Raw genomic sequence first — 12,776 nt, 5'->3', positions numbered from 1 at the left:
GTATTGATTTACCCTACTAAATTATACCATTTATTCCTCCCATATGGACAATTTGATCATAAAAACTATTATTATAACAGATTACCTAAAATTTTCCTTTACTTTGACTCCCAAAGCCACGGTCCATCCCATTGAAATTTACCAAGGAATTCTACAAATGCAGCACAATAACGAAGAATATCTACAAGAGTTCGGGTCACTATATCTTCTGCCATTCCTGTGTATCAAGCTCTCAGCCTGTCAACCTCAAGGCTCAAGACCTTGCTTTCTGATCGTTTGTTTCTTCTTTCCTTCTATTGAATTTTATCATCGTTGTTGAGTTTGTATTCGATCTTCCTGAATGGATCACTGCTACTCTCATCGATTATTGCTTTTACATGGGTTAATTCTGATGGTATCCCTGCTGCCAATACCTTGTCACTGCCGCTGCAACTTTCCTGCAATATTTAACTTCGGAGATTCCACCTCTGATACCGGCGCTATTCATTTTGCTTTCCCGTATCACGAAGCTGCAGAAAATCCTCCCTATGGACAAACCTTCTTCGGTAGACCTGTATATCGCTATAGTGACGGGCGCCTGTCTATTGATTTCTTCGGTGTGTTGTTAATTACAGTCCGCATTCAATATTTAAGTATATTTTCAATTTTCAGATCGCAGTATACCAAACATTGATGAATTTATGATAATGTTTTTTTATTCTAATACAGCGACTGCTCTGGGACTACCGTACCTGAGTCCATACATGCAGAGTGTGGGCTCTAAGTATTGGCAGGGAGCCAACTTTGCAGCCTCTGGTGCAACTGCCAATGACATCAATTCCTTCATTGCTCCAATTTCTCTCGTTGTTCAGATCAATCAGTTCAAGGTATTCAAGCAGCAGGTCACGTCTGGGATATCAGGTAATTAAGACAATTTTCATGGCTAATTTACTATAAATTCTAACAAACACCTATGTAGAGTATTGTTGCATCTAATGTAGATGGAAACATTTGGTTGGTATCATTTTTCTTTTCTGGGTATAGGTGCTCAAATCTCTCATCCAAGAGCAGATGCATTTGAGAAGGGAATTTACATGATAGAAATAGGAGGCAATGACTTCAGCTATGGGTACAAAAATCTCAATTTGAGTCCAAGTCAGCTGAAGCAGAGCCTTCTTCCCAACGTGACCAGATCTGTTACAGCGGCTGTGCAGGTACTATTGATCTCATTATTATATCAATATATAGATTGGGCAGATTGATAAAAGAATTGCTGATTAATAATTTCAAACTAATATTTCTCATAATTTAACTACTAATTGTAAAATATCATGATGATTGTGCAATGGATCCAGGAGCTATACAATGAAGGTGCGAGGACAATTTTAGTAAAGAACGTTGGGCCTCAAGGTTGCCAACCCTTCTGGCTCTCTCTTGCCCCTAATGATTTTGACAAGAATGGCTGCTCTATTTCCTTCAACGATGCAGTCCAATACTACAACAATCTGCTCAGACAAAGTCTTTCAAACCTGCGAACGCAGCTCAACGGTGCAAATATCATCTATGTTGATAATTACAACATGGTCCTTGACTTAATAACTAACCCTTCCACCTATGGTGCGCACTGCAAAATTTATCAATATAGATCATTTTATTGTGTATATAGATCATTTTATTGTGTTATGATCTAACACCGATGTGAATGCATGCAGGGTTCAATCAAACCACTAGAGCTTGTTGTGGAGTGGGAGGAAATTATAATTATGATGCCAATATTTGGTGCGGAAGCACTGGGATTATCAATGGCAATGTTGTGAAGGCAGAAGCCTGCGCCGATCCGGCCTCTTATATCATTTGGGATGGAGTTCACTGGACCGATCATGCCAACAGACTGATCACCCAAGCGATACTGGAAGGCAAATACTTCGAACCTGCATTCTCCATTGGAAGTCAGTGTGATCTACAGCCATTTTGATCAACATTGAATTCAGCCAGAGTTAAAAAAGAAAAGAAAACAGATTACAGAGCCGAATTCGAAGATGAAAGATTTCGTGAATTTTATGGCCTTGCAATATCTCAAAGTTTCCTTCTTCCTCATTTGTTATGAGCAGGGTGACACTAGACCGTACTGTTTTTAATCCCACATGCGAATATGTGAGCTGTTTTTCCAATGAGGGCATCAGTTGGTGTAAAAAACTGTTAGCTTAGAACAAAGCACGCGCGCGGTAGAAATTTGAATGCTCCAGCGATGGATTGTTTTAATTTTTGTAGTTGTCCTTAAATTAAAATTATCTAGCCTTTCTTATTTATCAACTATCGAAATATAAGTGTCTTTTTTTCCAAAACAGAAAAACGCTTTCTGATTAATAAAAATTAGAAAGTACAATAAAACAGAAACGAGAAACTATTAGTTCGTTCTGGAAATAAGAAAATATAATAAAACAGAAACGAAAAACTATTAGTTCGTCTTGTCTTTAACCAGAAACAATTTTATACTCGATAAAATACCAGTTCTTATTATGATTAATCATTGCTCTAACCTGCAGTGTTGGATAATTTCTATTACATATTTCTCAAGCAGTTTTTAAATCATTTGCAAGTGTATTCAATTAAATCAGAATGTGTGCAGATCGTAGAAATGATATAGAGGCAAATTATTTGAAGAAGATATTGTTGGGATCTGAGCTGCAACCTTTTTTTTGAGAGGTTATTTGTTTTTTTATTTTGTCACTGATAGATGTGAGTAATGGAAACTCCTATTTCATAGACCATAGAAAAGTAAATGCTGCCTGACATGCAAGGTAGATAGCTTTCGCGCTCTCTCGAGGCTGTTATCTGGATTCTCGTGGTGTCACTCAGAGGGCGAAAGCTATCTGCCTTGCATGTCAAGGAGCATTTACTTTTCTATGGTCTATGAAATAGGAATTGCCTGTGAGTAATGAAGACAGAGTTGAAAGCTTGGAGTAGGTTTTAATTTAGCATTTCCATGTATTTCGGTTTGATGAATTTATTGTGTCTTTATTGTTTGCTCAATTTATAATGGATTTGCAGGACTTGAATGCAGCATTTTGTTAGACCAATCTATAATGGATTTGCAATCCCAAAAAAATAAGAGTTAAGATTTCAAGACAAAATACACAGAAAATGACTCTAGAGCGCAAAGAGCTCTGCTCCTGAATTAGATCAAAAACCTCATTGCCAATCAAGATTCAGTTAGATAACCATTCCGCATACACAGGAGTAAAAAAAACACTATAAAAATACCCGCTGGGAAAGGAAAACCAAATATTACCACGAAGTGAAGGGCTTGGAAAGGTCGATTGGTTGACAGGAGAGTATTCTATTAGATTTCCCTCAAACCGTGTGAGGGAAATCTTGGGGGTAAAAAAGATAAATAATGGAAGTGAACATGTTAAGAAAATAAATACTCGTTGCGTCGATTGATTGACAGGAGAGTATTCTATTAGATTTCCCTCAAACCGTGTGAGGGAAATCTTGGGGGTAAAAACAATAAATAATGGAAGTGAACATGTTAAGAAAAGAAATACTCATTGCATTATGTAGGACATTCTAATGCAACATACCATTTCAATATGTCACAACTAAATGGTGTTTTATCTAAAATAATTAGATATAGGAAATGGAAAATCATATGATCCAATTTAAGGGGTTTAACATCTATTTTTAGCTAAAATCCATTAATTGTTCCAACTACATAATAAATCATATTTTCGCAAAAAAAATTTAAAAATAGAAATGAAATAAGTATGAAGTAAAATTAAATTAAATGTAAACCACTTCCATGTATTTGGTAGTGAAACATGTGCTGATGTTGCTAATAAGAAAAAGTAATCATTATAATGAAAAAGTGAGTAATTTTTTTTGTTAAATATTCTAAAGATATAAAATGATATATATTTTTTCAACCTAATTCCACTGAAATTATTGTTAGAAGATATGCTAATCTTGCTGAATGACTTTTGATTTGCAACTCTAATTTGACAATTGTGCTATCCTAAGCCTACAATCCATCTTTGACATCTATGAAATATTGTATTTCCAACTTTTATATTAATTATTATACTCTGGTTTCTTCTTTGGATGGTGATCCTGAGGAGAGAATCCTCCTCGACCTTCTCACCTTTCTCTAGTTGGTTCCACTGAATATTAATTTACAATGGCCTCGTCACTTCCAAAATTGTTTTGTTTAACATGAGAAACAATACATGTTCCTATACATGAACACTGTATATTGGTACAAGTGTCAAAGACCTATGATCAACAAATATTTACAAAAGATTCTATCCATTCAAAGTGGGACGCAAAAATAATCAAGAATATAATTTCTTAATGAAAAATGATATTTGGGATCTTTTAGCTTCTTAAAAAGGAAGAAAACTTGTAATATGTAGACATGATGTAAATGGGTGCATGGAAATAACTATGCATCGAATAGAAGTCTTAGAGGAAATAAGGCCTAATTGGTCGCCAATAGATTTTTTTTTAGGAATTTATTTATTATAATGAAACATTTTCCCTTGAATCCAAGTGGATTCAATCAAATGAATGTTTATTGTATTTTTTGCATGTATATTTTTAGGAAGAAATTTGTGAACAATTTCTTGGATATGTTTAGATTACTTTAGCCTTGTATTTTATCTTAAGAAATTTTTCTATGGTCTTAAGAAATTTTAGTGATTTTTTTTTTTTTTTCGATAAAATAGATAACTTTTTTTTTAATACTAAATTTTCTAAATGTAATTCTAAACCTAGTGTCTATATTAATAAATATATGGCAACCATATCACATGTTTTTTTGTTGATGAATTCATTTTCATTGGTAGTGAACTCAAGATTTGAAACCAAGTGAAATACAACCTTAAGGAGAATTTTGGAATGAAAAACTTAGATCATTTGAATTATTTGATTTCCCTCCAAGTATTTCAAACCAAAAAAATCATTTCCTTTTACTAGTCTAAGCATGGGTCTAACCTTCTTTTCTAGGTTCACATGGAATATTTCAACTGAACCCCATCTCCCTTATGATCTAAACTTAGAATTATTTTCACTTGTACTACATTTGAAGGACATACTAGTTTATACCATAAATCAGTTGGCAATGTTCTTTTTATGTTGTTTATGTCTCCTAGTATATGCAAAGAGCGCATCTGAGATAAAACTAATAAAAAGGGTTACTTCTGCATATGTAGGGCATAGTTTGGTTTCAGATACATTACAATTTAAGGATGACTCTATTGGTTCATTTCATTAATTTTGATTGGCTAGTGACCTTGATGACTACATGTTTACTACAATCTATGTTTTCAATTTTGTTTTTGGACCTATTACTTAAGATCATGAGAAGTCATAAGATCATGTTTTTACTTTAGTAGAAGAAATGTATTGAGTTAAATATAATGTAAGTCAGGAATCCTTATGACCTCAAGTGATTATTTCAAAGCTTGGATACTAGAAAAAATATTAGGCCACACTTGTGTGCGGTAGTAAAAGTTCCATCAAGCTTGCCAAATATCCATTTCAACATTAATGAAATAGACAAAATGAGATATGCATGCCATTCATTAAAAAAATTACAAGATCACATTCTTGAAGTGATTTTCCCTACATATGATGATGTTATGAACATTTTAACAAAGACTCTTACGGAAGTGAAGTTTTATACTTTAATTTACATGAGGATTTTATGAAGTTATTTTTACGGTGGGATAAAGACTAATTCCCCCTTCCCTTCCTTCCTATTTCATATTCGTAAATTATTCAATTCTATCACAAGTTATTCTTAGGTGGGAGAGTTAGTATATTTGGATAATTATGACTTATTTAAGGTCATCTTGGTTTATTGTGTCTTTGGGTAAAGTTTTTGACATAGTATCCATTTGTAGTTGTGCAATTTAATGGTAATAGTATCTTCTATATGTAAAGTGATCTAACATTTCATTTTCTCCTTAATACTAATTGATATATTTATCCGTGGATTAATACTTAGTTGGTCCATAATATCTATTTAAAGAGCTTGGATGGACATTTGTTGATAATTGATTATAATTAATTGATGTTATTTTTCATTTTGTATCAATCATATTTCTTTAAGTGGCTACATTAAATATCATGATGGACTATTTCCCTTCTTGAGGGTTTTAGCTACATATCACGTTGCTCTACTTATTTCTAATCAATTTTTGTCAGAAATTTCTTAATGTGTTCAACTTATGGACAAATACTCCATTTTTCGAACAATTCTACTGGAATTTGGACATGTCTATGACTAGTGTATCCCTTCCATTCAAGCTAACATGATTTGATATATCTCTTTCATGAGATGAGTTGGTCTCTAAATGGGAAATCAAAGATTTTTGGTTGCTACTAATATAATTTTTTCCAACTTCTATGATCAATTTAATGCCCCACTATATAATAAATTTGGTGTATCCAACCTCTTTGGCCTTTTTGAAATTTCAAAGATATTTTCCATAAGTGGCTACATTAAATATCATGTTGAAGTCCTTGCCCAATATCTAGGGAACTATTGCATGTCTATCTCTGAGTTCTACCAGAGAATCCAGAAATTTGATTTTATCATCCAGTCTTTGCGGCCCATAGAGATTCGTGACCAAGTAAGTCATGCTGTCTCCCACTGGCTGTATAACCACTGATAAATAGTTCTTAGATGCCTCAGCATCTATTATGCCAATCTTGTGGGGGTTCCAAAGAGTTAGTAAGCCTCCAGTTGTATTATATGCTTTAACTTCAAGAAATTCATATTTATTGAGCCACTTACTATTAAGTTCTCTGATTTTTTGAATGGAACATTTAGCTTCCTAGATAAAGATCATATCGGAGCCTCTTGTTTCATTCTATTGCTAAGTAATCTTTGCTTCCTTTTATTACCTAAACCTCTGATATTCCAAGATGTGAACTTCATCATTAAATATTTGTAAAGGAGTAACTAGATAGGTCTTTCATCTTACCTGAATCAATCATTAGCTTTGCACATTCCATCAGTAGCTCATTCTGCCTTTTTCTTCCTCTTTTCTTTCCTGGGTTTCTGGGAGCTAGTCCTGGTGTAGATTTCATAGATTTAACTCCTTCGTTGTCTGATATTTCATTGTTTCATTTGTTTTTGTGTCCCTTTGTCCTAAGTTTTCCATAGGAATAGCTAATATACTCTATTGAACTCTTGTTAAGGTAATGAGTCTACCCCTCCCATGGTTCCCTGTTTCAAAAATCCTTCCAGATCTAGGTTTTCTCTATCCAGAATCTCCTGCAGTTCCCAATCCTCAGTTTCCATCTCACTTTGAATAATTTCTTGATCCATCTCCAGTTCTTCATTATATGGCATTACTTATTTATGTTTAGTAGCATCCCGTGCTTGTTCCCTATTCTCTTCTTTCTCATTTTTTTCTGAGTTTCTTTCCATTACCTGATCTTCCTTTGATATTGCCTCCTCTTCTTTGAGAACTTGGAACCTGTTCAGATTGGCCTATTGTATTTCTGTTTGTTGTTGTTTTTGGCCCCCTTTTGCCTCCTTTTCCTTTGTGTCCCACTTTGTGAAAGCTTTCAGTATCTTTCATAGTGGTTTCTTTGTCTTTGTTCTTTGTTTTGCTAAGGGGACATTCTCTAAAAAGCTGCCCATGCTCATGGCATCTACAACATCTAAAGGGAATATGTTCATAATCTATTGTTTGTACCCATTCTTCATCAAAAACTTCCAAGATGACCTCGTCTGGTAGGGCTCCTGAAAGATCCATCTCAACACATATTCTTGCGAAGGAGGTGTATTTTCCCTGTCTGGTGGCTTCAGAGGCTTTAACAAAATGTCCTAGTTTGTTTCCTATGGTAGATAATGGTTCCTCTTGCCAATAATCAAGAGGAAGGGAGTAGAGTCTTACTGAGACCGGCACCGAGGTAAAAGTCTCTCTCTCTGGAACAAAATTCATCATCCACGGCTGCATATAGAGGCCCGCTGCTGCATAGAAGTAGGGTCCTCCTTCAAACATTCTGTCTTTATCCTCAATATTTGTGAAGACCACAGTGAAGAAACCTTTTGACCCAAGGTGTAGGTCAATGCTTCCTTTCGGTTTCCAATGATATTTGATCCATGTTTGTAGTGCCTTTTTAGTGGGCCATAATCCTATGAATTTACGAATGATAGCATACGTCCGCATGTGATCTCTGTGCACCTGCAGGGCAGGATCATTTAAAACAACTCTAGGAGTGACCTCAGCTTTGGGTTTGCAGGGCCCCTTTTGTGCCTTGTTTTCTAATCCCTATATTTTGTCTTCATCCTCCTTATCTTTCGTGCTGTCGTCATCTCTTGGTTTGGTGACCTCCTGATCCCCTTCCATATTTGTATCCCTGTTTCCTGTACGTCCTCTAATAGGTTCTAAAGGTTTCTTGCCCCTGCTTAGAAACCTGCAACCCTAATTGTTTGTTGTTTGTTGTTCTCTCCAAAGTTGTCCTCAAATATCTACCAACTAATTCAGGTGCCACATCTTTTCATTCTATTCTACACAGAGAAATATTTCCAATGTCGCAAGAATCGCTTCAATCAGAGTCCGTATGCAAAAGTTATGCCACTCTGAAGTTGACCTTCCTATTTTCACACCTATACTTTGGTGGATGCTGTGTCAAGCCCCATTATTCATGGAAAATGGCCTGGCCACATGTTTGTGATGTAAAATATTATAGAAGAGACTATTTTGTAACTCTAGTTAAGAGTTGATGTAGTCAAACTGAACCACTAGTATGCTATCGGGTTGTGTTATAACTAGGCCACTAAGAGGAAGAGGCATTCCATTCTTTCAAGAGAATTTTGTTCCATAGTTGAGAAAAGATAGCCAGGAGAGGTAGGGGGTAGAGCATACAGAGAGGATTTGTGCACCATAGTAGCCCATGAGCCACAAACATTACTTCTTTGTATCTGCAGCCATATTTCTAGACAGAGAAAGAGAGGGAATCAACCTCACCTTCCAGCTAGGTTTTCTCCTAAAAGGGTTTCCCAAAGAGCATATCTTGTGTATTATTATGTGTTAGATTATTTTTTAGTTCTCTTCTTCTCTACTTGATTTACTTTTACATGCATGCACTAATTACAGTTAATTTTACAGATCTAGAAATTAAATAAAGTTGTAATAGTGTAGAATCTTAGATTTTTTAATATAATATTATTAGTTTTGTTGTGACAAACTAGCAAGTGGAATATGCACAAAATTTTACGGATCATTTGGTATCAGAGCAGGTATATTTGGGTATTTTGTGGATATTCCAGTGTTAAAATGGAGAACTAGGGCCAAACTCCATGTGGGTTAGCTTATTTGTGGTAGCTGATATTTTTATTGGATCCCTCTCGTCGAGAGGTGTAGGATTGATCTAAATATCATCTAATTCTGATAAGTATTTATGGAGATATGAATTTATTTTGATTATGGAATTGTTATCAAGCCAACCAACAATTTGAGTAGGCTCAGAAGCCCAATAGACGTGACTATTCATCATCTATGATTTTAGTATAAATATGTGAGGACTTTAAGTCATTTTGGACATACATTATTGATGTGATCTCCTCCTCTCCACGTCTTGGGTTTTTGGGGAAGGAGAGACACAAAAATAATACGCTGGCCTAGCTACAGATGCCCTAATCTAGCGCAGTCATGAATACATCTATACATAGTAAAAGTGATACTATAACTCGTTGCTCAGGAGAGGCCTAATACGTTGTTCATGGAGACACACTTGTATGCTATTCATGGTTACACTATTCATGGAGTCACACTTGTATGTTGTTCATGGTTCCGTTGTACAATCAACGTGATGCCCTAATTACACAGGGCAAAGATCCTTACACACAGTTAGACTCCATATAGATGTAGTGTAATCTATGTATCGGGTCAATACATGAAGACGCAATCAATGCACAATCATGGTGATAAAGCCGCAAAGGGTAGCTGCATTAAAGGTGAGGTAAAGCCACAATCAATATGTAGTCGCAGCGATAACAAGCATGTAGAGCCGCAGGCAATAATACAACGCAACAAGATATATATATTCATAGGCAATGGCAATATATATATATATATAAATATATATATATATATATATATATATAATATATATATGCAGGCATTGGAAATATATATATATCTATCTATATATATATATATATATGTTGGAAATGAAGATATATATATATACTAAGCAATATATGTATGCACAGGAGGGATATCCATGCAGTTACGCATAGATATGGAAACCCTATACGCTGAGCAGGCAATGAACATCCATGCAATCATTTACGCAAATATATATATATATATATATATATATATATATATATATATATACGTCATAAAGAAAATGAATCCTCATTTTATGTGGGATAGTTCTAGGGTTTGGCCGTGTCCTCGGATAGGTTAAGAATTCGCTAAACTAAATCGGCATAAACAACCAGCTATGAATCCATGATGAGATAAGGGTTCAATGAAGAGATTTGTAGTATACGATAGTCTCAACATGTTTCAAAGAACAGTGACAAGCATCATATATATGTATATAAGCATGATCAATAATGGAACTACATTATGATGTAAAGGGTTGCATGATCACGATGATCTAAAGGGTAGCATGATCAGACAATGAGACTGCATGCTAATGTATGAGGCAGCATCAATGAGATTGCATGTTGAGGGATGAGACAACTGATGATGTATGATGCAGCATAATGGGCATGAGCAGCATGATGATGAATAGGGATGCATAACGATGGAAGATGCATAATAATGGGCAACATGATGATGAAAGCTGATGAGATGGTGCTACACAGTAAGGTGTGGTAAATGGATGAAATGGATAGGTGAAGCCATCACCTTGGAGAATCAGTTGAAGTATAATATCTTCCACTGATCTCAGGTATCATCGTTATAAGAGATGATCTATGCTCAGATCTAGATAAGTCAAAATGTTGACTTCTATTGTAAATGTACTCTATCTCTCTCTACTAAACTTTGAAGAACATGAAAGAAGAATTGATCAAAGGTTTCCCCACATTGGGTTTTTCCCTGGCTGCACCACATCTTCTATCCTCTTGTCTTGGCTTGTCTTATGCGATTTATATTTATGTTCTATTTGCAGTTTACTTTAATGCTGATGTGATTTCTAATTTGGAAAAGATATTGGAAAATTAAAATAAATCGCCCTAGCATAGAACATACCTAAACTTAACATGGTATCAGAGTTGAGGTGAAGATAGTTGGGACAAGGCAAAAGGACCAATGGGTTCCTCATAATTCATCCAGGGTGAAGTCGAAGCAGAGAATATTATCAGACTAGCGTAGTGGAAATTTCTGATGGCCTACCTAAATATCACTTCATTGGGAAGTTCGGATCTAAGGATGGAAGGAAATGCAGATGCCTTGGTTACAATAAGTTTGGCCCTTATGCGAAGGAATGTCTGAATGGTAGAGATGTGGGTCATCAAGGACACAGCTGACTCTTCAGAGAAACCAAGGAACTCCAAGCTCTTCATCAGATAGATGGGTACACTCTCTAATTTGGTAGAGATGGGTGGAATTATACTTGGAGCTGATTCCACCTATCCTGGAAAGGATGTTGGGAATGTTATCCCTCAATTGGACGAGAGTAACTTGATTCATTTATAGAAAAAAAATTATGTACCTAATCGCAAGAAGAACTTGGTGTCCATTTCAGCAATGGAAGTCAAAGGTTTAGGGTGGCACTCATCGATGGAAAGGTACGTGTTTGAAAATAGATTTTTCAAATATCTTTTTGAGTTTAGGGTTGTATCAAGTTGCAGAAGTCCACTGGGAACCATGTCCATTGACACAACACTGAAGGTTTGTAAGTTAGATCGTGAAAATAATACTTGAATTCAAAAAGAATGAAGGTACATGTTTGAAATGTACCAAAGGAAAATATTACGAGGGGACCATTCCCCTCATGCAACAGGTCCACAGGTTTGGAACAACCTGAGGAGTTTGAGATTCATAATCGGGAATATCATATACAGGTGAAAGAAATCCCTCTATGGATTGAAGCAAAACACCTCGGGCGTAGTATGAGAGCATTGATAGCTGTCTGATGAAGCTGAGATTCACTAGGAGTGAAACTGATCCAAACCATTACTCGAAGGTTGTGGATGATAGACCTCTCATACCGGCGCCTATGTCTTATAGGTGCAGACCCTCTCATTTGAAGGAGACAAAGGGAGTTGGATTCCGAATGTGGAAAGATAAATTGCAAGCTTGTGTGACTACCTCGAGGATCTTAACTTTCAGAAGTTACATGGTAGTGATGTCGAACCAGATTTGAGAAATGCCTCTAAGTTTCATAAACTCATTTATGTTGATGTTCTTAGTGAACCTCCATCCGGACATATGTTTTGAAATTAGTATGCTGAGCTCATATTTGGTTGAGCTTCATTGGATTGGTGCTTAGAATATTCTGAGACATCTTCAGGCACAATCTCTTGGGACAATCTCTCATGGATTGAGATAAACTGCTGAAATATTTCAAAGTTGAGTGGGCAGACAGTGTGGAGGATCACTAGTGCACTTCTCAGTGCTGGTTCTCCTTAGGATCTGCTTCGATATCTTGGTTAAGTAGGAGGTAGAAGTCAGTGGCTTTGAGCACCGCCGAGGCAAAGTATATTGCTGCTAGCATGGCTACCTGAGAGGCAGTTTGGTTACGAAATCTCTTTAGTGAGCTGTTTGATACCACTATGCAGCAGGATAATTTGTTCTCCTGTGAGGTCTAGATGATGT

At 35.8% G+C, this 12,776-nt stretch overlaps 1 protein-coding gene across 1 annotated transcript; it reads left to right on the top strand.

Moving 5' to 3' along the window:
• The first annotated feature begins 340 nt into the window (after positions 1-340).
• Positions 341-1,954, top strand: LOC149260439 (GDSL esterase/lipase At4g01130-like). Its single transcript, XM_089459087.1, has 5 exons — positions 341-596; positions 709-900; positions 1,024-1,193; positions 1,335-1,596; positions 1,692-1,954. The coding sequence occupies exons 1-5, from the start codon at positions 341-343 to the stop codon at positions 1,952-1,954; spliced, it is 1,143 nt and encodes a 380-aa protein (XP_089315213.1).
• The last annotated feature ends 10,822 nt before the right edge of the window (positions 1,955-12,776 follow it).

The sequence above is a fragment of the Pinus tabuliformis genome, chromosome 6 (genome assembly GCF_031772625.1).
Source record: "Pinus tabuliformis cultivar Carrire ecotype Pingquan chromosome 6, CPIR1, whole genome shotgun sequence".
NCBI classification, from domain to species: Eukaryota; Viridiplantae; Streptophyta; class Pinopsida; order Pinales; family Pinaceae; genus Pinus; species Pinus tabuliformis.
This window is presented reverse-complemented; position numbering and strand designations above follow the sequence as displayed.